Raw genomic sequence first — 24280 nt, forward strand, 5'->3', positions numbered from 1 at the left:
ACAGATGTGGGGCATTTAGTGTGTATTATCAGGAGTATGCTCTCCTCTGGATTATCTGCTAGGATCTGATGGGATCCCTGACTAGACAGACCATCAGTCTGTTCTGGTCTTGCATTTTCTAGTCTCCTTTGTTTCAACTTTTCCTTCCTTCCCACGCTCTTTCCATTAGTCTGACATACACCATTTTCTAGCAGCTGTAGCTGTGTGGGTGTCATTATTTATAACTCCCCCTAGCACAGCAGCCCTGTTAACTGTGTTGACATGAGCCAACTCGGCTGCTGAAAGAGATCTGTCTCCCTGCCAGCCTCTTTAGGAAAAGCAGGAGTATTCTAACACCCTGGGCTGCCTCCAGTCCCACGTCAGAATCATGTTAATGCTGCCAATCTGGACAGGACTGGGAAAACCCACAGCATAGGGAATAGTGTGCGCCTCAAAATGGTTCAGTCCAAACAGGGGTTCAGCCTGCAGCACAATCCCTGACTCCCTCCAGACCCAATGCAGGCCACTCTGCATTGAATCATAGAATCATAGAATATCAGGGTTGGAAGGGACCTCAGGAGGTCATCTAGTCCAACCCCCTGCTCAAAGCAGGACCAATCCCCAATTAAATCATCCCAGCCAGGGCTTTGTCAAGCCTGACCTTAAAAACTTCTAAGGAAGGAGATTCTACCACCTCCCTAGGTAACGCATTCCAGTGTTTCACCACCCTCCTAGTGAAAAAGTTTTTCCTAATATCCAACCTAAACCTCCCCCACTGCAACTTGAGACCATTACTCCTTGTCCTGTCCTCTTCTACCACTGAGAATAGTCTAGAACCATCCTCTCTGGAACCACCTCTCAGGTAGTTGAAAGCAGCTATCAAATCCCCCCTCATTCTTCTCTTCTGCAGACTAAACAATCCCAGTTCCCTCAGCCTCTCCTCATAAGTCATGTGTTCCAGACCCCTAATCATTTTTGTTGCCCTTCGCTGGACTCTCTCCAATTTATCCACATCCTTCTTGTAGTGTGGGGCCCAAAACGGGACACAGTACTCCAGATGAGGCCTCACCAATGTCGAATAGAGGGGAACGATCACGTCTCTCGATCTGCTGGCTATGCCCCTACTTATACATCCCAAAATGCCATTGGCCTTCTTGGCAACAAGGGCACACTGTTGACTCATATCCAGCTTCTCGTCCACTGTCATCCCTAGGTCCTTTTCCGCAGAACTGCTGCCTAGCCATTCGGTCCCTAGTCTGTAGCTGTGCATTGGGTTCTTCCATCCTAAGTGCAGGACCCTACACTTATCCTTATTGAACCTCATCAGATTTCTTTTGGCCCAATCCTCCAATTTGTCTAGGTCCCTCTGTATCCTATCCCTGCCCTCCAGCGTATCTACCACTCCTCCCAGTTTAGTATCATCCGCAAATTTGCTGAGAGTGCAATCCACACCATCCTCCAGATCATTTATGAAGATATTGAACAAAACTGGCCCCAGGACCGACCCCTGGGGCACTCCACTTGACACCGGCTGCCAACTAGACATGGAGCCATTGATCACTACCTGTTGAGCCCGACAATCTAGCCAACTTTCTACCCACCTTATAGTGCATTCATCCAGCCCATACTTCTTTAACTTGCTGACAAGAATACTGTGGGAGACCGTGTCAAAAGCTTTGCTAAAGTCAAGAAACAATACATCCACTGCTTTCCCTTCATCCACAGAACCAGTAATCTCATCATAGAAGGCCATTAGATTAGTCAGGCATGACCTTCCCTTGGTGAATCCATGCTGACTGTTCCTGATCACTTTCCTCTCGTGTAAGTGCTTCAGGATTGATTCTTTGAGGACCTGCTCCATGATTTTTCCATTGGCTGGGGTCCATTTTGGAGGAGAGTACTGGAGACTGGGTGGGCCAGAGGATGGGCTGAGAGGAAGGGCCCCATCCAGCCCCATGGCAATGAGGTGGAAAGATAATACAGTTCTTCCTGGAGTCCGGGGGGAGCGGGCTATTGCAGCCCAAGGGAGACCCTTGTAGAGCTCCAATGGAGCTGTGCCTCTGTGAAGCTAGGGCCTTCTCACTGATAGCCCTGGGGTCCTCTGTGGAGCAGAGTATCGCAGGCTGGACCAGCCCCCGCTGTGCTCTCTCACTGACTTATGCAGAAAAATACCCAGAAGGATGAAGCAGCTACCAAACCCCACCCAGTTTATTGTGTACGTTCACTGCTCACCCTGTGTGGGGCTCATTGCTATATGAAGGCTTTACACACCTCAGTCCCATTAGCGCTTAGTCCACAGCAGCACAGACATTCCCTATCTGTGCCCATCATCGGGAGAATGTCTTTATGTAACTCTTCCTTGGCCCTGGGCACCTTACATTACCCTCTAACCAGTGGAATAATCCCATACCGGAATATAGAGTGTTAACACATTCCCATGTTAATCCTGTTCCCTTCAGAACTAAATCTTTAAAGGAGCCAGCTATCCCACATACCTGGGACAGGCTCTGCTGAAGGGAATGAGCAACCCAGATCCGCCTGGGGATAGGTTAACTGCTGAGGCAGCTGGAAGACAGTTAGTTAAGCAAGGAGCACCTGAACCTGATAAAAGGCACAAGAGAGCTTAGGTGGAAGCTCCTGAGGAGAAAGGGGAGCTCCCAGGAGCCTGAACTAGGAAGAAGGGATGCCCCTAAAGGCAGGGAGATAGGAGCACCACTTCCGCCTGACTCAAGGGCAGAGAGAGAAAGGATTGCAGAGCTCTCCAGGCAGGGAGGCCAGGGAGAGAGCCTGAGCAAGCAGGGGAAACACTACAGAGCTGCCCAGCCCGCAGGGAAGCCTGTGGCCTTACAACAGAAGGAACTGTTGCTGTCACTCAGGGACTTCTGGTTTGGAACTTAAGTTTTATCTGTGCTCTGGCTTAAAAGGGGCTCCTTTCAGAAGGCTTTATTAAAGGGACATCTGTGTAGAGTATTTGACTTCTTAATCAGGCTGTTAAAGGGACCTCATTGTTACCTCATTGACACAGCACCCGAGCTTTGGTTTCTATTGCAAAGCTGCCCTGTTTCCCTTACCATGTCTGCACCAGACATTAACAGTTGATTTAAAAACTACAGCTGCTCTATGAGTCTTAATGGGCTGCAGAGCAGGCAGCCGAGAGCCAGTTGCTGAGAGCAGGGCTACACTTAACACCCTGTAGCTGTAAGCGCTGTAATAAAGATGCTCCTACACCGGCAGGACAGAACTCGGCCACTGGCACTGCTAATGTACCGCCGTGAGAGGCTGTAACTATGTTGAGGGGAGATGCTCTCTTGCCGACATAATGCTGTCTACACGTGGTGGTAAGGTCAGTATAACTATGTTGCTCAGAGATGTGGATTTTTCACACCCCCAAGTGACAGTTATCCCATTGTTAAGTCTGTAGTGGAGGCAGACTTGAAAGGCACTGAGGCCCAGATTCCCCCATTGAATTCTGTAGGAGTTAGATGCCGAAACACCTTGGTCCGAGTGCCTCCTTGTGAGTGGTCTACACCCTGCAGGCTTGAGCCATTAGTGCATCAAACTGAAAAGTCACCTTGTTTAGTCTTTTGCACCTTTCTTGGGAGGATCTCAAATCACTTGAATATTAGTTATCACCCCACTTTTTCCACAGAAGGACAAATGGAGACACAGAACATCAAGGGGCTTGGCAGTGGCCACACAGCAAAGGAGTGGCAGAGTCAAGAATTGTGCCTCAAAGTCCTGACCCCCACCCCCCTTAAGTGTTGCCAACCCCAAATATTCAACAGCTGTGAGTCAGGCCCCCCCACATCATGAGATTTTAAAATAAATACATGGATGTGTGTGTGTGGTACTTGCCTTCTGCTTTTTGAATTATTAGGGAGCACTTGGGTCCTTTTTTCAAGCTTTTCTTCACAGTTTCGAGGACTGGATATTTATTTTTTAAATGAACGATGAGATTGTTCACCTAATCACATGACTCCAGGGGCTTTAGAAAAGACACCAAGTATCACAAGACTCAAAGCCACAGGAACTGGGAATGCTGCATTCTTGGGCTCTAACCAGCAGACCACACTCCAACAGATCCAATGACCGAGCCTAAGTTACTAAACCTGTGCTGTAGCCAACACCAGTTCATCGCAGGTACGCTTTCCGCAGAGTTCAGTGTGCCTGTGAGGGCCCAGGCCCATCTCTAGTTCCTCTGACAATCAGGATCAGGCCTTCACTTCTGTCAACAGCTGAGCTTTTAAAATTCTGAGGCTTTAGGGACCCCTAGTGGATGGAGTGAGGCCTCAGAACCTCTGAGAATTAGGCCACTTTTATTTAGGAGCCTAACTAGAGACTATGGGGACAGATTCTCAACTAGTGTAAATTAACATAGCTCATTGATTTCACGGGAGGGACAGCAATTTACATCAGTTAAAGATTTGGCCCTTAGTTGCCTAACTTTAGGCTCTCAAGTTTGAAACCGTGGGCTAGAGGACAAGCCTGTCCTGGCAAGAAGGAGTGGGTGACTTGGTAGATCTTTGCATTCTTTAACCTCAGTCTATACGACTATTAAAAAATATTTTTTTATGGCATCTACAACTGGATGGATCCTGTTTTTCCTTTTAAACTGGCATATTTTAAAATCTTTGAGTGCTGGTAATCAGTAAGCATATTTATTTAAGAATACTGGGCCAGATCTTCAGCGGATATAAATTGGCATAGATAGCACCAGTGAAATCGATGGCATTATGCTGATTTATACTAGCTGAGGATCTGGCCCATGAAGAGCACCTGTGCTAGGAAATCACAGGGAAGATTGCTTTGAGAAGAGCACTGTGTCTTTAAATAACTGAGAAAACCTCAAAAGAATGGATGTAATAAAAATTCCAAGAGAATCCTTGCAGGAGATATTTTGGGGACTTGCTGGAGTCATTCATGTAGTGGTTTTGTTATTGTCAGTGAGACCAATCCAATCCAATGCACACAATTCATGTTCATCTGTAAAATTCTTTCCCAGATTAGGACTAAATTTATTAGCCCACTCTTAACACCACAAAGAGAAGGGAGTAACTAATGAGTCAAGCGAAAACAGGATACTGGGATACCATAAGTAAAGAAGAGGCTGTCCATTATGAAAAGGATACCCTTCAAATACAGGACACCATAGAATGCCTCCTAGCACTCCTGTGAAGTGTTGTTATTCCCATTTCACAGATGGGGAAATAAAGACAAAGAAATTCAGTGACTTGCCCAAGGAAGCACTGAATCAAGAATAGTACATACCCAGCCTTCTGCTCTAAACACTACACAACACTTTATTTTCCATTTGTTTCAGTGGGTTTAATTAATGGAGTCCAGGTGGGGCTCATTTCTCCCATGAATTTGGTATCCATATTTTCAAGTTCGTTAGCTCCACTGGGCTGCTTCCCTTTCATCTGCCACTTAAAGATCATTTGGAGGGTTTTTTGGATAGCAACTTAATCTATTGGCTAAGGCACCGCATTGGGAGTCAGGGGACACAAGTTCTATTCCTGGCTCTGATCACAGGCATTTCACCTCTTTGTGCCTCTGTTTCCTTCCCACCCCTCATCTGCCTGCTCTATTTAGACTGTAACTCTTTAAGGCAGGGATTGTCTGATAGCGTATATTTGAACAGGGGCTAGCACCATAGGGCTCCAATCTCAGCTAGGCCCTCACCACACTACTGTAATACAATCCTCAAAAAGTGAGAGTCTCTTCAAGATGGCTAAAAATAAATCCTCTTCACCAGCTGAAAATATGGTTTGCCAGTGTCTGTTCTAACACAGTGAAGTCTAGGACCACCTGCTAATACAGATTTTGACTAGATATATTATTCTCATCTCATCATTCCCCCCCCCGAATCTAGACAAACTTCCAACTCTCTCTCGGCCTCAGCTTAATAAAATGTATCTGGTTTGCTGATCACTTGTGAGACACATCTTTGTTGAGTCTCAAGTTCTAGATATGCATATGGGTTTCAAGGTTACTCAACTCTGCCGTTGCTGGCAAGCTATGTGCAAATGTAATGAATTAGGACAAAAGGGGAAATCATTACTCTATGCAGCCTTCACGTCTTGCATCAGCTTTTCAGACACCAGCTTTTCCAGTTTTTTTTTTTTTTGGGGGTGGGGGGGGAAGGGGGCAGGAAAACTCAGTTCCAAACAGCAGTTATCCTCATGGCCATTTTCTTATCTGGTCATTGAAAGATAATGTGACCTATGAAATTCCTGCTTTAAGGTCAAGTTCTGAAATTTAGTTAAGGATCATTTTGGGGGAGGTCCAGTTTGCAAATACAGACCCAGTGCTGACTCTGAACAGATTATTAAACAGATTTTGAGACCTGCAGAGGCTCAGTGGTGTGATTAGCTGGAAATAGAGGAGTGTCTTTAGCTGGTAATACACACCCCTTCTTTCCACTGTTAAAAACCACCTGTCACCTGTGCTCCTTTCACTCTCATAACAATCAAGCAGCCTGAAAGGCTTCAGCGCCATCAGCCAGCATCCCTGTTAAGACCTGCAGAAGCCAGATTCAGAGCCGGAGAAGCTGTCTGACCACAGCCATGGAAGAGTACTTCTCTGCCATCCACAAGATGGAACAAGCGGTTATGTTTCCCAGCCTCCTCAGAGGCGTCTACATGGAACAGCAGGATGACACATCCACTGGTGATTTTGGCAACAGGGACCTGTATGAGTATTACATCCAACTGAAATCCATCAAACTTACAGTGGAGGGTAGACTGGAGCCTCTAAATGAAAGCAAACACCAAATCACCAGCAGAGAGGAAGTACAAGAGAACGAAGAAGAGGCCGATCTTGAAGAACTGCTTTATCATCACTTTACAGGCTTGTATCGTGTCCTGACCCATCTGACCAGAAAAGCCAATGCCCTGACCAGAAAATACAATGAAATTATAGGACAGATCAACCAGAGTGAAATGACGCATACCTGGTGAAACATCCACCAATAACTTCAAAAGGTGAGACCTCATATGTTACATCTCTGTTGAAGTTTTCTGAGATGCCAAATAGTGTCCACTCCCCTTTCTCCAAAATCTAAGTGATTATCAGTCTAGTTTAACTGATAATTATGTGATCAGCACCTAGAAACAGCAGGACCCACAGGTTCAAATCCTAGCAGGGGGGGATTAATCACTTTCTTCCAGGTAGATAAATTGCGCTGAATCCATTTTACTAAATGGGGGTCTTTTACTTGCCTCTTAAAAATCATTTTAAAGAGGGATTTACTTATTTGTTTTAAGGCAGACACTTCACATTGTCCACCAACTTTCAGATGAGACCTTAATAACTACGGTTCTCTCTCTGTGTGCAGAGAAGAGAGCACAGAACACTTGTAGTAAGACTAGTCTTTTGGCTGAGGATCCTTGGGAGTGCCATATATTGGGGACCCTACTGGCTACTGTATAGTGCTGCTATACATCCTGTAGTTAGCAGAGTGCTTTGGGGTGAAAGCTGCTCTATAAAGATGACAATTTTTCTGACATTAGAAAAATACAAGTACTTGAAATTCTGCTTCAAGTTTGAAATTAACTGATCAGTGAAAAGTTCAAATGCTTCCTTCAATGACAAGCTCTTGGAGGCAGGGACTGTATTTTGTGCATGTGTGCGCATGCTCTTGTACAGCACTAGTACAAAGATTTTGATTCAGGCCTCTAGGGACTCTCACAATGTATGTGGTTAATAGGAACAGAGCTATGCTCCAGCGGGAAACCTCATCTCCTGTACTTCTTGTAATAAATGGAGGGTTAATGGGGGTTAGTATGTGGCAAAGACTTAAGAAAAACAGTACTTTGTACTTTAAAAAGTTAGGTATGATTCAAGCACTGGAACCTAGAAATGCCCTCCTGTGTTGGCTATTTTGAATGACAATACATGCAGTACCAAAATCAGTACTTCCTCAAACACGTACATCAAAGAGAACGTGCCAAAATTGCTAACTATTTTGTGATTATCCCACAGGACAAACTACCACCCCTGTGCTGCATATAGTTGACGTCGTGCGGCAAGTACTGCTGGTGAATTACTTGACTGACACCAAAGATGCTGGCCATCTGATAGCCAATGGTTTTGTAATAAGCAGAATAAATGTGATCATTCCTTGCTGTAACATGAACTCATTGTCCATCTCAAATACATCACGTGCATGTTAATTTCCAACTACCTGGGCAAAAATCATTGTATTATGCTGCTGCTGCTGTGTGAGGTGAAAATCATGGGTAAGGTAATCCTCTTTTCTTACCTGTAACTGTACTTTTAAAAGAGGGCTGCTTCCACCCACTACTTGGTAATAAAACATCACAAACTGAAATGACCTTTTAAGTTTGTTTGGTTTCTTAAAAAACCTGGCCTAATAAAGCCAATTCTTGAGCAATATCAAACCTATCTTCCGCTTGCTATGCTAGCTGCCCATTGAATACCATGTCAAAGTCAAGATTTTGGTCCTTATCTTCAAGGCATCACTGGTTCAGGCCCAGGATACCTGAAAGATCAGAGAGAGTTCAAAGATGAGGAACTAAGTCCATAGTTCCACTCCTCAGGCACATGTAACTTTGTACCTCAAGCATAAAGGCTGTTGGTGAAGGAGACAGGGTTTTCTCAAGGGCTGGTCCAAGGCTATGGAATGAACTCCCCAAGGAACTAAAAACTTCACCAACCTCACCATGTTCCACTCCAAGCATAAAGGTGCATGTTTTCAATCTGCTTCTCTAACACCCACAGAGCACAGGGGATGTAACACATTAAATTACTTATTAAAAAACTCACTCAATTTCTCCTTTTAGAGAAGAGGAGGGAAAGAAAAAATGACATGTGATGGTTGCTAGTCATGACTTCAAGGGGGTCAGCATTTTACTCATGGGAGTTTTTCCTCTCCCTACACCAGTGAAGTCATGGGCAGCCAATGACCCAGCCACTGGGGGAGGCTAGCCCCTGGCCCCTCCCCTTCTACCTGAGGCCTGCCCCTCCTGTACCCCCTCTTCCCACAGGAGCCCAGAGCACCCCACTGTGGCTCCCAGCCCCAGTGCACCGGGCAGCGCAGCAGCCCCAGCCCCAGTGCACCGGGCAGCGCAGCAGCAGTGCCCCCAGTCCCGGAGTGCCAGATGGCCGGCGTGACCCCAGTGCCAGCTGCCCCAAGTCCCTGCGGCAGGCTGGCCAGCCCCAGCCACATCCAGGGCAGAGCACTGGGAACTGCAGCAGGGCTCCTGGGGCAGAGCATGGGCAGGACCACGCCAGGCTGTGTAGGGAGGCACAGCCTCCCGCATCCTATGATACCCGCCACCCATTAGTGAAGGTCAGGTTGTCTGGGAATGAGGCAGGAGGAGAAACACTTTAGCTCTTGGGAAGGAAGGTGATGACTGCTTCCAGCAGAAAGCACAGTGCTAGTTGATTCAGATAAGTGTTACTGGCAGATCTACTACAGGATATTTTTCAGAGTAACAGCCGTGTTAGTCTGTATTCGCAAAAAGAAAAGGAATACTTGTGGCACCTTAGAGACTAACCAATTTATTTGAGCATGAGCTTTCGTGAGCTCACGAAAGCTCATGCTCAAATAAATTGGTTAGTCTCTAAGGTGCCACAAGTATTCCTTTTCTTTTTACAGGATATTTGTCCACTCTCTTGGGTGCAGGATAAACCTATTGTTCACTAACAGCTTTAGCTGGCTGCTTGTACAAAACATACCACAACAGACAAATGGGATAGTCAAAGGAAGGGAATAAAAATAAGGGGCTTCAATCACTTAACAAAAAGTATGCCCCTTCCCTTTCCCCTGCCATGTTTTAAACAGAGCACAATGTACGCCTTGCTGATTTCACCATTTGTTAATTGTCAGTTGGTTTGCTTCTATAAACTCCCAAACTACTGTACATTGCACTGTATACCCCGGCTTTTGGGTTGTGCATCATAATTGTCTGATCTCAACACAGCTCTGGGAATGTTGTTTGTTCACTGCTAGGGCAGAGGCACAACAATTGTTGCAGATCACATGGAAGAAAGTGGTTCTGCTCTCCCATTAGGTGGTCACTGCACGGTAGTTATTATACAATAACCCATATTCCTTCTTACCCAGCATATTTATCATTCAAAATATTCCGCCCTCAAAGTAATGTTTAGAAGGTAAAGAAAATGAACAAAGTATTTTAGTCTCAAAATTTAAAGGTCACTTTTAAGCAGAAACAGTGATGGAGGCAACCTGATTAAGGAAGGTTAATCAAGTCTCTGCCACGTGTCCTCTGGAGGCAGGAAAGATTACTGACATGTTACACTGGAGCTAAGCGACAAAAGCAGAGGGCATGCTACCTCAGCAGAGATCAAACTGTAATGGCTCCTCTAGGCAAGAGGCATTCTGAAGATTAATTTCAGACACTGCAGGAAGTAAAGGCAGTGCCTTAGATAAGATTGCTGTACGTTGGGATTTAGTAGCATTGGAGTAATTTGTTAACAGCACATCTTGGGAAACCAATTTGAGAGATTAGTTTATCAAGTGGTGTTCCCACCAAATCTTTCCTAGATCAGGCATTATTCAGTATTTTCATTAACTATGTGGCTGATGGAGTGGACAGTACACTTATAAAATCTGCAGGTGACACCACACTGGGAAGGGTTACATGTGCTTTCGAAGACAGGATTAGAATTCAAAATGATCTTGATAAATTGGAGAGTGGGTCTGATATCAATAAGCGGAAAGTCAATAAAGACAAGTGCAAAATACTACACTTAGGAAGGAAAAATGGGGAATAACGGGCTTTGCAGCAGTACTGCAGAAAAGGATCTGGGGGTTCTAGTGATCACAAATGGAACATGAGTCAACAGTGTGATGCTGTTGAGAAAAAGGCAAATGTCATTCTGGGCTGTATTAACAGGAAGACTTGGGAGGTAACTGTCCCACTGTACTTGGCACTGGTGGGGTCCAGGTGAGAGCAACAAAAATGATAAGAGGTTTAGAAAACATGATCTATGAGGAAAGGCAGAAAGAATTTGGAATGTTTAGTCTAGAGAAGGATGAGAGGGGACCTGATAACAGTCTTCAAATATGTAGAAGGTTGTTATAAAGAGGATCGTGACCAATTGCTTTCCACATACAAGGGAAGGACAAGAAGTAATCAGCTTAATTTGCAGAAAGGAAGATTTAGGTTAGATATTAAGATAATCGTTCTAATGATTAGGATAGTTACCTAGGGAGGCTACGAAATCCCCATCTCTGGAGGTTTTAGAGAACAGATTAGACAAACACCTGTCAGGGATGGTGTAGGTATACTTAATCCTGCTTCAGTGCGAGGAGATGGACTAGAACAGACAACCACTTGAGGTCCCTTCCAGTCCAACATTTCCAGGATTCTATACATGGATGAAGAAAAGTTGGAACAGTAACAGCAGCAAAATAAAAGGTTTAAATACAGCAACAAATTCTGCACCAAACAAGGGTCATGAGCTTAAAGCATGGCCCAAAAGTTATAAACCAGGATGTGTGCCAAGGGCATGAGAGAGCAGTTTGTGCAAACTTGGAAAAGCTTATTCAGGAGTTAAACTTTAACTAATTTTTCAGATATTTGTCTTGGATCTCAACTCAATAATGAGGAAAGAGACTGGGTCACACCACCCTATAGGTCAACAACTTTGTTTCAATGTCTAATTTTAGAGACATCTGTATTTAGGCATTTAAATAAGTGGCCTGATCTTCAGAGATGCTGAGCCCCTGCAATTCCCACTGAAGCTGAGAAATTGTGGATACTCAGCATCTCTGGGGAAAAGAAAAAACAACAAACGTTGGTGCCTAGATATGGATTTGTGGGCCTAACTTTAGGCACCAAAGCTGGAAAAATTTGGATCCAAGTAATAACAACAGAGAGAAAGCAAGTGGAGAATAGGATCCTAAAGGGGATCAAGTACGGATGCCTTGTCAATACTGCGTTCTCTCTCAGCCAGTATGGAAACCCTTCCTAGCAAGGCTAACTTGGCCCCAATCCTGCAATGAGCTCCGCATAGGCAAGGCCACAGTGTGACCAAGACTCAAAGAATGCGTTAACAATAACAGAAGGCAGGGATTAAATTTCGCTCTCAGGAAGAAGGGGACCTGTATTTTCCTCTACATCAACAGACTAGTAACTGACCTCCACGATTTTCTTTGGTACAGTAGTTCTCATTTCACAATAGTTCACAGGCAACTCAAAACTAACATTTAAATAGAATAAAAGAGCTAAATGCATTGCAAAATACTGAGATAAATATTAACAACAAATGGAACACACTAATTATTCATAGTTTTAATTATAAGAATACAGTAAGTGTGGTTTTTTTGTTTTGTTTTTCAACCAGTGGCATTTGAACAATAACTGACATACAGTCTGCACAAATATATTTGGGAGTGGTCTCACGAAACACGATCTGGTGAACAAGTCTGTAGCTCTTGAGAAGTTTTCAGCGAATTGGATGGAAGTCCTCCAGTACCTCAGCTAGGATTTTCTTATCTACAAAAGGTAATCAAGTACAATTACGAAAGCTTATTCAGCATTTAGAGAGGGTTTGTTATTGATCAATAATCAGTAAATCAGAACATTTGCTACAGGCCAGATCCAAAGTCATCTGAAGTTAATGGGATCCTGTCTTTCATTAACTCCAGTGGGTTTTGGATCAGGCTTTACTACAGTAGCACTTTGCTTCACAAACTAAACATTCCTCTCTCCCCTTCCCAGTGAAGGTTTAGTAGCAGAGCCCTGTAAAGAGGTCTCACTATCAAGAACTTCATTACTTCTACAGAATATTTACTGGCACATAATGGAAAAGCATAACTAAACTCCACTTAACCAAATATATTTTGCTAGGCAGTAAACTTGAGTCCCTCTTCCTATCATTGCTAATTTTCTAAAATTCAGTCACCATGGCTCTCTCAGGCAAAGCTAGTTAGCAAGATTCTATTGTACTATGGAGCCATAACGTTTCTACTAAGGCTTATTTCACCTGGCATGTTTGTCGATAAAGTGAACGTTGCAATCTAGGTAAATTGAGGATTACTGCTCCTGGCCAAATGAAGAATGTTGCACTGAATTCAATGGACTTTGAATCAGGCTTTTAATACCCAGAGATTGGGGAGGAAGTAATCAGGCTAAACTCCACTTAATATCTGATTCGGCTGGGAAATGAAGAAACCCTCTGAAGTGGCAGTTTTCCCCTCTGCTTGACAGGCAGGTTTTGGTGAACATGGCTAGCAGAAGATGGGGTTGTGTTAAGTGGGAAGGGAAATAAAACTATGGCAAAAGGTAGGTCTTGAAAAAGTTACAGGAGGAGTTAAAACACCCCTATCGTCTCCATGACCCTTCAGAAAGGAGAAAACTCAGAATAGGTCTGTCACTAGCTTGATACCTTTTACTTTTGTCTCACACACACACACACACAATGGCACCCTAGTGACTAATCAAGAGCTAAGTTTCCATTCTTGCAAACAAATGTAATTCACCGGGAAAAAGGAGAAGTCTGCTGCTTGCCAGGGGCTAAGATTTGCGATGTGACGGAGAGACTGCCGAGACTCATCAAGCCCTCGGATCGCTACCCCTTCCTGCTTCTCCATGTGGGCACCAATGATACTGCCAAGAATGACCTTGAGCGGATCACTGCGGACTACGTGGCTCTGGGAAGAAGGATAAAGGAGTTTGAGGCGCAAGTGGTGTTCTCGTCCATCCTCCCCGTGGAAGGAAAAGGCCTGGGTAGGGACCGTCGAATCGTGGAAGTCAACGAATGGCTACGCAGGTGGTGTCGGAGAGAAGGCTTTGGATTCTCTGACCATGGGATGGTGTTCCATGAAGGAGGAGCGCTGGGCAGAGACGGCCTCCATCTTACGAAGAGGGGGAAGAGCATCTTCGCGAGCAGGCTGGCTAACCTAGTGAGGAGGGCTTTAAACTAGGTTCATCGGGGGAAGGAGACCAAAGCCCTGAGGTAAGTGGGAAAACGGGATACCGGGAGGAAGCACAGGCAGGAACGTCTGTGAGGGGAGGGCTCCTGCCTCATACTGAGAATGAGGGGCGATCAGCAGGTTATCTCAAGTGCTTATATACGAATGCACAAAGCCTTGGAAACAAGCAGGGAGAACTGGAGGTCCTGGTGATGTCAAGGAATTATGACATGATTGGAATAACAGAGACTTGGTGGGATAACTCACATGACTGGAGTACTGTCATGGATGGTTATAAACTGTTCAGGAAGGACAGGCAGGGCAGAAAAGGTGGGGGAGTAGCACTGTATGTAAGGGAGCAGTATGACTGCTCAGAGCTCTGGTACAAAACTGCAGAAAAACCTGAGTGTCTCAAGTTTAGTAGTGTGAGCAACAAGAGTGATGTCGTGGTGGGAGTCTGCTATAGACCACCGGACCAGGGGGATGAGGTGGATGAGGCCTTCTTCCGGCAACTCGCAGAAGCAATTAGATCACATGACCTGGTTCTCATGGGTGACTTTAATTTTCCTGATATCTGCTGGGAGAGCAATACAGCGGTGCATAGACAATCCAGGAAATTTTTGGAAAGCGTAGGGGACAATTTCCTGGTGCAAGTGCTAGAGGAGCCAACTAGAGGGGGAGATTTTCTTGACCTGCTGCTCACAAAGTGGGAAGAATTAGTGGGGGAAGCAAAGCGGATGGGAATCTGGGAGGCAGTGACCATGAGTAGGTTGAGTTCAGGATCCTGACACAGGGAAGAAAGGGTAGCAGCAGGATACGGACCCTGGACTTCAGGAAAGCAAACTTCGACTCCCTCAGGGAACGAATGGGTAGGATCCCCTGGGGGAATAACATGAGGGGGAAAGGAGTCCAGGAGAGCTGGCTGTATTTCAAGGAATCCCTGTTGAGGTTACAGGGACAAACCATCCCGATGAGTCGAAAGAATAGTAAATATGGCAGGCAACCAGCTTGGCTTGACGGTGAAATCCTTGCGGATCTTAAACATAAAAAAGAAGCTTACAAGAAGTGGAAGGTTGGATATATGACCAGGGAAGAGTATAAAAATATTGCTCGGGCATGTAGGAATAAAATCAGGAGGGCCAAATCGCACCTGGAGCTGCAGCTAGCAACAGATGTTAAGAGTAACAAGAAGGGTTTCTTCAGGTATGTTGGCAGCAAGAAGAAAGCCAAGGAAAGTGTGGGCCCCTTACTGAATGAGGGAGGCAACCTAGTGACAGAGGATGTGGAAAAAGCTAATGTACTCAATGCTTTTTTTGCCTCTGTCTTCACGAACAAGGTCAGCTCCCAGACTGCTGCGCTGGGCATCACAGCATGGGGAGTAGATGGCCAGCCCTCTGTGGAGAAAGAGGTGGTTAGGGACTATTTAGAAAAGCTGGACGTGCACAAGTCCATGGGGCTGGACGAGTTGCATCCGAGAGTGCTAAAGGAATTGGCGGCTGTGATTGCAGAGCTGTTGACCATTATCTTTGAAAACTCGTGGCGAATGGGGGAAGTCCCAGATAACTGGAAAAAGGCTAATGTAGTGCCCATCTTTAAAAAAGGGAAGAAGGAGGATCCTGGGAACTACAGGCCAGTCCGCCTCACCTCAGTCCCCGGAAAAATCATGGAGCAGGTCCTCAAAGAATCAATCCTGAAGCACTTACATGAGAGGAAAGTGATCAGGAACAGTCAGGATTCACCAAGGGAAGGTCATGCCTGACTAATCTAATCACCTTCTATGATGAGATTAATGGTTCTGTGGATGAAGGGAAAGCAGTGGATGTATTGTTTCTTGACTTTAGCAAAGCTTTTGACACGGTCTCCCACAGTATTCTTGTCAGCAAGTTAAAGAAATATGGGCTGGATGAATGCACTATAAGGTTGGTAGAAAGTTGGCTAGATTGTCGGGCTCAACGGGTAGTGATCAATGGCTCCATGTCTAGTTGGCAGCCGGTGTCAAGTGGAGTGCCCCAGGGGTTGGTCCTGGGGCCGGTTTTGTTCCATATCTTCATAAATGATCTGGAGGATGGTGTGGATTGCACTCTCAGCAAATTTGTGGATGATATTAAACTAGGAGGAGTGGTAGATATGCTGGAGGGCAGGGATAGGATACAGAGGGACCTAGACAAATTGGAGGATTGGGCCAAAAGAAATCTGATGAGGTTCAATAAGGATAAGTGTAGGGTCCTGCACTTAGGATGGAAGAACCCAATGCACAGCTACAGACTAGGGACCGAATGGCTAGGCAGCAGTTCTGCGGAAAAGGACCTAGGGGTGACAGTGGACGAGAAGCTGGATATGAGTCAGCAGTGTGCCCTTGTTGCCAAGAAGGCCAATAGCATTTTGGGATGTATAAGTAGGGGCATAGCCAGCAGATCAAGGGACGTGATCGTTCCCCTCTATTCGACATTGGTGAGGCCTCATCTGGAGTACTGTGTCCAGTTTTGGGCCCCACATTACAAGAAGGATGTGGATAAATTGGAGAGAGTCCAGCGAAGGGCAACAAAAATGATTAGGGGTCTGGAACACATGACTTATGAGGAGAGGCTGAGGGAACTGGGATTGTTTAGTCTGCAGAAGAGAAGAATGAGGGGAGATTTGATAGCTGCTTTCAACTACCTGAGAGGAGGTTCCAGAGAGGATGGTTCTAGACTATTCTCAGTGGTAGAAGAGGACAGGACAAGGAGTAATGGTCTCAAGTTGCAGTGGGGGAGGTTTAGGTTGGATATTAGGAAAAACTTTTTCACTAGGAGGGTGGTGAAACACTGGAATGCGTTACCTAGGGAGGTGGTAGAATCTCCTTCCTTAGAAGTTTTTAAGGTCAGGCTTGACAAAGCCCTGGCTGGGATGATTTAATTGGGGATTAGTCCTGCTTTGAGCAGGGGGTTGGACTAGATGACCTCCTGAGGTCCCTTCCAACCCTGATATTCTATGATTCTAATCTATAATGAGTGCACACAAAGCCTGAATCACAGAGAAGTAGTCTATGGTTCACTATGTTAATCTAAGTACAATTTCCAGCCTGCCTCTAATGGGATCACAGTGGGTTCATTAGCCATTTCTCATCAGTTTCTGAAAAGAATGGTCACAGCTGCACACTAACTGCCCTCCTTTCCTACCTCTATGCCAACGGTTTTAGACTGCATGAGGAGACAATATTCCAGAACTATTAAAATTATAGCAGTGGAACAAAGTTGAAGCCATGGGACGATCAAGATGCTAAAAGAGTACTTGAGGGGGATAAGGCCATTGTGGAGAAACTGAATGAATTCTTTGCATCAGTATTCATAGCTGAAGATGTGAGGGAGAATCCTCATCCTGAGCCATTCTTTTTAGGTGACAAATCTGAGGAACTGTGAGACTGAGGTGTCAGAGGAGGTTTTGGAACAAACTGATAAATTAAAAAGTCTCCAGGGCCAGATGGTATTCACCCAAGAGGTCTGAAGGAACTCAATGAGGAATTGCAGAACTACTAACTGGTAGTCTGTAACCTATCATTTAAATCAGCTTCTGCACCAAATGACTGGAGGATAGCTAAAGTGATGCCAATTTTTAAAAAAAGCCTCCAGAGACAATCCTGGCAATTACAGGCCAGTGAGCCTAACTTTGGTACCGGGCAAATTGGTTGAAACTATAACAAAGAACAGAATTATCAGACACGTAGATGAACACAATTTGTTGGGAAAGAGTCAACATGATTTCTGTAAAAGGAAATCATGCCTCACCAATCTACTAAAATTCTTTGAGGGGGTACACGAGCATGTGGACAAGGGGGATCCAGTGGATATAGTGTACTTAGATTTTCAGAAAAGCATGGTAAATATTCATGGTAAATAAGCTCAATGGCCTGTGATGGGATGTTAGATAGGGTAGGATCTGAGTTACTACAGAGAATTGTTTCCTGGGTATCTGGCTGGTGAGTCTTGCCCACATGCTCATGGTTCAGCTGATCACCATATTTGGGGTCGGGAAGGAATTTTCCTCCAGGGCAGACTGGAAGAGGCCCTGGGGTTTTTTCGCCTTTCTCTGTAGCATGGGGCACAGGTCACTTGCCGGAGGATTCTCTGCACCTTGAAGTCTTTAAACCATGATTTGGGGACTTCAATAGCTCTGACATAGGTAAGAGGTTTATTGCAGGAGTGGGTGGGTGAGATTCTGTGGCCCGCATTGTGCAGGAGGTCAGACTAGATGATCTTAATGGTCCCTTCTGACCTTAATGTCTATGAGTCTATGTACACAAGAGTGATCCAGTGGATACATTGTACTTAGACTTTCAGAAATCCTGCGACAAGTTCTCTCAACAAAGGCTTTTAAGCAAAGTAATGTGTCATGGGATAAGAGGAAAAGTCCTCTAATGGGTCGGTAACTGGTTAAAAGATCAGAAACAAAGGGCAGGAATAAATGGTCAGTTTTCAGAATCGAGAGAGATAAATAGTGGTGCCCCCAGAGGTCTGTACTGGGACAAGTGCTGTTCAACATACTCATAAATGACCTGGAAAAGAGGATAAACAGTGAGGTGGCAAAATTTGCAGATGATACAAAACTACTCAAGATAGTTAAGTCCCATGCAGACTGCAAAGAGTTACACAGGGATCTCACAAAACTGGGTGACAAGGCAACAAAATGGCAAAATGAAATTCAATGTTGATAAATGCAAAATAATGCACATTGGAAAACATAAATCCAACTATACATATAAAATGATGGAGTCTAAATTAGCTGTTATGACTCAAGAAAGAGATCTTGGAATCATTGTGGATAGTTCTCTGAAAAATTGGCCAAAGGATGCTGTTGATGCAAACACTGCAGTTCATGGAGATTTAAGTTGAAGTGTGATTCTGTACAAAGGCCTCTGGAGGGAGGCAGGGTCCACATTCGTTCTCTCAATTATTCCAGAACAAAATATACAAAGTCATTTCCCCCTACCTAGTTCCCAGCTGACAAAGTGGATCTGAAAAACAAGCTGGGTTTGGTCTGCCTCATATCATCACCACAAGAGCTGTAGTGGGAATTTAATAGACAGTTCCTACTGGTATCAGATAAGATCAGAGAATCTAGTAAAACCTTTGAAGCAATGGAACAGCCTCCAGAGGAGGTGGTAGATGCCAATTAAATGGGATGTTTAAACCCAGAAACACAAGGGACAACACATATTGTGGAGAACAGCCCCACAATGGATAACCTACTATCATTTAGATGGTAAGCTGTTTGGGTCAGGGGCCATCTCTCACCATAAGTTAGCAAAGTGCGTAGCAAAGAAGGGCCCCAGTCTTGGTTACCAAAATACAAAAAATCATAAACTAGGTCTCCGATATCTCTAACATCTATAATTCAGTTTGCTCCTCCACAGCTATATTGCCTCTGCAGTGCTTACTTTTAAAAGCTTATTTCCTCAGTGAAGTAAATGGAAACAACAGAAAACCACCAAGGCAGCAGATCTGTTGAGTAAGAAAGGTTCATTTCTCTATCATAACTTTCCTGACTTTCTAGATCACTTTAAATTGTGACTCAGTCAAAGAGGTGATACTAGCCAGTTGTGGCCTGTTCTGAAAGACTGTATTCTGACTTGGGCATACCAGAATTTATCACCTATTAACTAGTTTGCAATGTCTTTCTTAAAACAACAACTCAGTATACCTTTTTCCTTAAAATCTTCCGGATGTTGCCTAATGTATTCCATCAGATCTCTGTCCAGTTTAGCATGAATATAGTCTGCACGTTTACTGATATAATATCCAACACACCAGCCCACAGTGGCATACAGGACCTGACGGTGTACTCCTGCAACGTGGAAAAAAAATCCAGAGAAAACGATAATGTTATAGATATCATTGCTACACATGGAAGTTATGATTTTTCTTTCCCCCTGCTTTCAACATGTGTTTGTTAAAAATTCAGACCCACAAAAATAGCAGCCTTAGTCTCATCGGTACTAGGGATGCATTCTGAAGGTATCAGCCTTCAACATGAAGGCTGCAACAGTCACTATATTTAAGATTCCAACTTAAACTAAAGCCACCCAGATTGCTGAATATTTATTACAGGTGACTTCGCACAATCTGATTTTATTATTATTAGAGCCATGGTCTGGAGATTAGTAACTTGGATACAGGAAGAATCCCCAAGAAAAAGACAAATGATTACTTAGGCTCTCAGGATATTGATGGAAGTAGATGCCTAACTAGGATTAGGACAATGCTTGCTCACATGCACAGAACGGATCACCAGGAATGGGGGTGGAGGGAAGGAATTTTCCCATGTACCATCAGGGACTGGGCAGTGGAAATGACGGTGTTACACCTTCATCTGAAACCTCAGTCAAGATCGATAGACATACACCTAGATCCCTAGGACTACAGAGAAGGAGGTCTTGACGGGCTCTGAGTCTGATCACATTCATCTTCCAGAATAAAACCAGGGGTACATGATACAGATGAGACTGTCACTATCAAGTGTTCAGAATAAGCAAAGTGGAAAATGGAAAGATTCCCATCAGAGTCCACACCTGTCAGCTGACAGTAGTTGTGGAAAAAGCCCCCCACACGAAATGGGGAGAGATAGAGGCATTATTGGTAAGAGTCTCACATCTGCCTTGTAGGCCCAGGGGCACTGTCAGGGCTGGGGGTGTATGGGGATTAGATACCTCAATGAGGTGTAGATTCACCCCATCACAGGCATTGGCTTCCTCAAGGCCCCGGGGGTGCTCAACCCCCCAGCTCCGCTCCAGGCCCTGCTCCAACCTGACTCGTTCCTCCAAGTCCCCGCTCCAGCCCCTTCCCACTCCTGCTCTGCTCAAGGCCCCGCCCACACCCAACTCCTTCCTCCAAGTCCCCACCCCTGCCCTGCCTCTTCCCGCCCCCGCTCTGCCCCAGGCCCTGCCCCACCTCCCTTCTCCCAAGCCCCCACTCTGCCTCTTCCCACCCCATCCCACCTCTTCCCACCCAGTTCTGCCCCCTCCCCTGAGCACACCCCATCCCTGCTGGGACACTCTGTACCTCGGATGAACACCCAGCACCCCCATGTTCATCCTTGTAAAATGATTGTGTGGTATCCAACGCAAAGTTTGTCATGTCGGGTGTCTTCAGAAGGCTCACGATACACTGAACACTGTTGGTATAGTGATATTATAATAACTGTTACAGTAATGTTATAGGTTATAATTTCATGTATATAGTTATGAGGCTGAAAATGTATCCTCATGGCTTAAAATGAGCGCAGGCAAAAACTCTCCAAGAGCAGAGAGGCAGTTCACACCTGATCAGGGCAGGTATGAAACAAACCCAGCCCAGCCTCACAGGAACAAAGGACGCTAGCCTAGGCAACAACAAAAGAATCTGTTTGAATGAGTCACCCCCCTTCCTTTGGTCAGTATGGGACTGTGATGAGGTAATGCTCACTTGACTCTGAAGAGGGCAGGGGGGGCAGAGAAGAGAGCAAAGCCAAGAGGGAAGAAAAGACATGATAAAAGGAAGAGATGTTTGCCATGCTCTTCCTCTCTCTTCCACCTACACCTACAGACACCACACCAAGCGACTGAAGCACTGATCAAAGGGGAGAGAGCCTGGCTGAAGAGCAACCAGCCAGCCGGTGGTGAGAAGCATCTAAGTTTGTAAGGGCATTGAAAGTGTGAAGATCAGCTTAGAATGCGTTTTGCTTTTATTTCATTTGACCAAATCCTACTTGTTACACTTTGACTTATAATCACTTAAAATGTATCTTTCTAGTTAATAAAGATGTTTGTTTATTCTACCTGAAGCAGTGCGTTTGGTTTGAGGTGTGTCAGAGTCTCCCCTTGGGATAACAAGCCTGGTAGATATCAATTTCTTTGTTAAGTTGATGAACTCATATAAGCTTGCAGAGTCCAGCGGGCATAACTGGACACTACAAGATGGAGGTTCCTAGGCTTGTGTCTGTGACCAGAAATATTGGCTAATGTCATTCGGTTGCACAATCCAAGGAACAGCTTACATACCAAATGCTGGACGTGAACAGCCCAGCATTGGGGGTTCGCAAAGCAGAGCGGGGTCAGGCTGGCTCCCAAAGTCAAGGATTGGAGTGACCTAACAGATCACCAGTCCAGATAACACCAGAGGGGAACGTCACACTCGCTCCTTCCCCTCACTGCCTCATGCAAGCTGTGGAAAAGCTGTTTGCGGTGGACAGGAGGTGCTGGGATGGAGGGGAAGAGTTGGCTGCCAGTGGGTGCTAAGCACCCACTAATTTTTTTCTGTGGGTGCTCCAGCCCTGGGGCAGGGACAATCTTTTTGTTGTGCGTTTGTACCATGCCTTGCACAATGGAGCCCTGGTGCACAACTGGGGGTCCTAGAACCTACCACAATAAATAAAATAATAATAAATCCCTTCTTCCACAAGGAGTTATTCACTGGTCCCTCCTAGATCACTGCCTACAGAATCCCCTTCCACACACACAATCCCCAGCAGCTCACCCCAGGCATCTTCTCCCTACTGCCTCCCAAACAGTCTCTCCTAAAGCCCAACAGACAATGTCAGTCCTGTCCCCCCCGGCCCCCGCAGCCTCCCTCCAACAGCCTCCCAGCCCCCCCTGCAGCCTCCCTCCTCCCCGCAGCCACCCTGCAACAGCCTCTCAGCCCCCCTCCTGTCCCTCCCTCCAACAGCCTCCCAGCCCCCCCACAGCCTCCCTCCTGCCCCACCCTCCAACAGCCTCTCAAGCCCCCCCCCGCAGCCTCCCTCCTGCCCCACCCTCCAACAGCCTCTCAGCCCCCCCCGCAGCCTCCCTCCTGCCCCACCCTCCAACAGCCTCTCAGCCCCCCCCGCAGCCTCCCTCCTGCCCCACCCTCCAACAGCCTCTCAGCCCCCCCCGCAGCCTCCCTCCTGCCCCACCCTCCAACAGCCTCTCAGCCCCCCCCGCAGCCTCCCTCCTGCCCCACCCTCCAACAGCCTCTCAGCCCCCCCCGCAGCCTCCCTCCTGCCCCTCCCTCCAACAGCCTCTCAGCCCCCCCAGCCTCCCAGTCTCCCTCCAACAGCCTCCCAGCCCCCCCGCAGCCTCCCTTCCTCTACTAGCCTCTCATCCCCCCCACCCCGCAGCCTCCCTCCTGCCCCTGCCGGCTCTCCAGTCCGAGTCCCAGCCCCACCGCAGGCCCTGTTCGCCAGCTTCCCTCCTTCCTTCCTCCCTCACCAGCTCGTATGACCGGGCGCCGGTTGAAGGCGTTGTCCACGAGCGCCGACACCCAGCCCACCAGGCCCATCCACACCGAGTTCCTGTTCACGATGGGCGGCGGGGGCAACCCCCGCGACTCGTCGGGCAAGAACACCATGGTGCCCGGACCGCGCGCAGCGACGCACCCGGCCCCGCCAGCTCAAGGACAACAGCTAGTACCGCCCCGAAAAACAACCCGCCAGCCCGCGGCAGCCGCGACACCAAGGTTCCGCCGCGCTGACAGTCCCCCAGGCAGAGTGGCGCCCTGCACGGGGAGAGAGCGGGGTGCAGTGGAAGGGAGGGAATGGGGTTGACTAGGGTGGGTCCTCGTTTGGGGCCCCATTGCAGGGGAGGGTGTTTCTAAGTCCCCCGAGATTTACTACATGAATCTTCAAACTTCAAGTACCCAGACCAGAAACATCCTCCCCTTCCAATCGCCTTAGCGGTTCAATCCGTGTCCAGATCGCACCTGATCCCGCAGAAATGCAGCCACGGGTCGCTGGATGCCCCACCCAGCTGAAACAGAAGGGGGCGCGGACCAGATACGGTTTAGCTGAATCCCCTACTCCAAAGCATGGCGATTCCGCTAAACTACACAATAATCCCTACAGATCGTGCTCAAATTCCTGAATGTAACCCCCCTTTCCTAAGGCATCAACTTTACCTTTTCTGAGCTGTTTCTGGCCCAACAACTTTTTAATGATCAGTATTAACTGTTTGAGTCATTGGGCAGAGAATTAGTCTGTAACCCAGTGATTAGGGTACGTATCTAGGAGGCAGGAGACTCAAGGTCATCTACTTCACTGGCTATGTATCCACAATGGAACAGCTTCATCAGGAGACTGAAGGGGCCTGTATCAGAATATCCCATAGCTCAGTAATCAGAACACTCTCCTGAAAGCTAGATCCCTGTTCAAATCCTTTCTCCTCCCCCACTCCTGCTGTGGGGAACATTGAACCTCACTCCCACATCCCGAGTGCTCTAACCACTGAGCAAGAAGTTTTAAGGCAGACACCTCCACTTCCAGCCATTTTGTGTGGCATGCAACCCATGCTTAACTCATCACAAGAAATGACTTAGGTGCTTAAACCACCTGACTTCAGAAGCAATTGCTAGTTGTTTGTGAGTTGCTAGCAGAGATAGGCACTTCCCTGCAACCTGGATGAAGGAACGGGTC

At 46.4% G+C, this 24280-nt stretch overlaps 2 protein-coding genes across 2 annotated transcripts; one reads left to right on the forward strand and one right to left on the reverse strand.

Annotated features, from left to right (window-relative positions):
* Positions 1-6533: 6533 nt before the first annotated feature.
* Positions 6534-6938, forward strand: THRSP (thyroid hormone responsive). Its single transcript, XM_077842062.1, has one exon. The coding sequence runs from the start codon at positions 6546-6548 to the stop codon at positions 6936-6938; it is 393 nt and encodes a 130-aa protein (XP_077698188.1). The 5' UTR covers positions 6534-6545.
* A 5310-nt stretch (positions 6939-12248) lies between these two features.
* Positions 12249-23279, reverse strand: NDUFC2 (NADH:ubiquinone oxidoreductase subunit C2). Its single transcript, XM_077842073.1, has 3 exons — positions 23082-23279; positions 19562-19705; positions 12249-12467 (listed from the first exon to the last, which is right to left on the reverse strand). Exons 1-3 carry the CDS (start codon positions 23218-23220, stop codon positions 12418-12420), a joined length of 333 nt encoding a protein of 110 aa, XP_077698199.1. The 5' UTR covers positions 23221-23279; the 3' UTR covers positions 12249-12417.
* Between the last annotated feature and the right edge of the window lie 1001 nt (positions 23280-24280).

Source organism: Eretmochelys imbricata, chromosome 1, assembly GCF_965152235.1.
Source record: "Eretmochelys imbricata isolate rEreImb1 chromosome 1, rEreImb1.hap1, whole genome shotgun sequence".
Lineage (NCBI taxonomy): Eukaryota > Metazoa > Chordata > Testudines > Cheloniidae > Eretmochelys > Eretmochelys imbricata.

Coding starts and splice junctions, on each gene's coding strand:
- THRSP (XM_077842062.1), top strand. CDS start 6,546: ATGGAAGAGTACTTCTCTGCCATCCACAAGATGGAACAAGCGGTTATG.
- NDUFC2 (XM_077842073.1), bottom strand. CDS start 23,220: ATGGTGTTCTTGCCCGACGAGTCGCGGGGGTTGCCCCCGCCGCCCATC. Junction 19,706..23,081: donor GCGCCCGGTCATACGAGCTG/GTGAGGGAGGAA, acceptor TCCACGTTGCAG/GAGTACACCGTCAGGTCCTG. Junction 12,468..19,561: donor GGAAGATTTTAAGGAAAAAG/GTATACTGAGTT, acceptor TACCTTTTGTAG/ATAAGAAAATCCTAGCTGAG.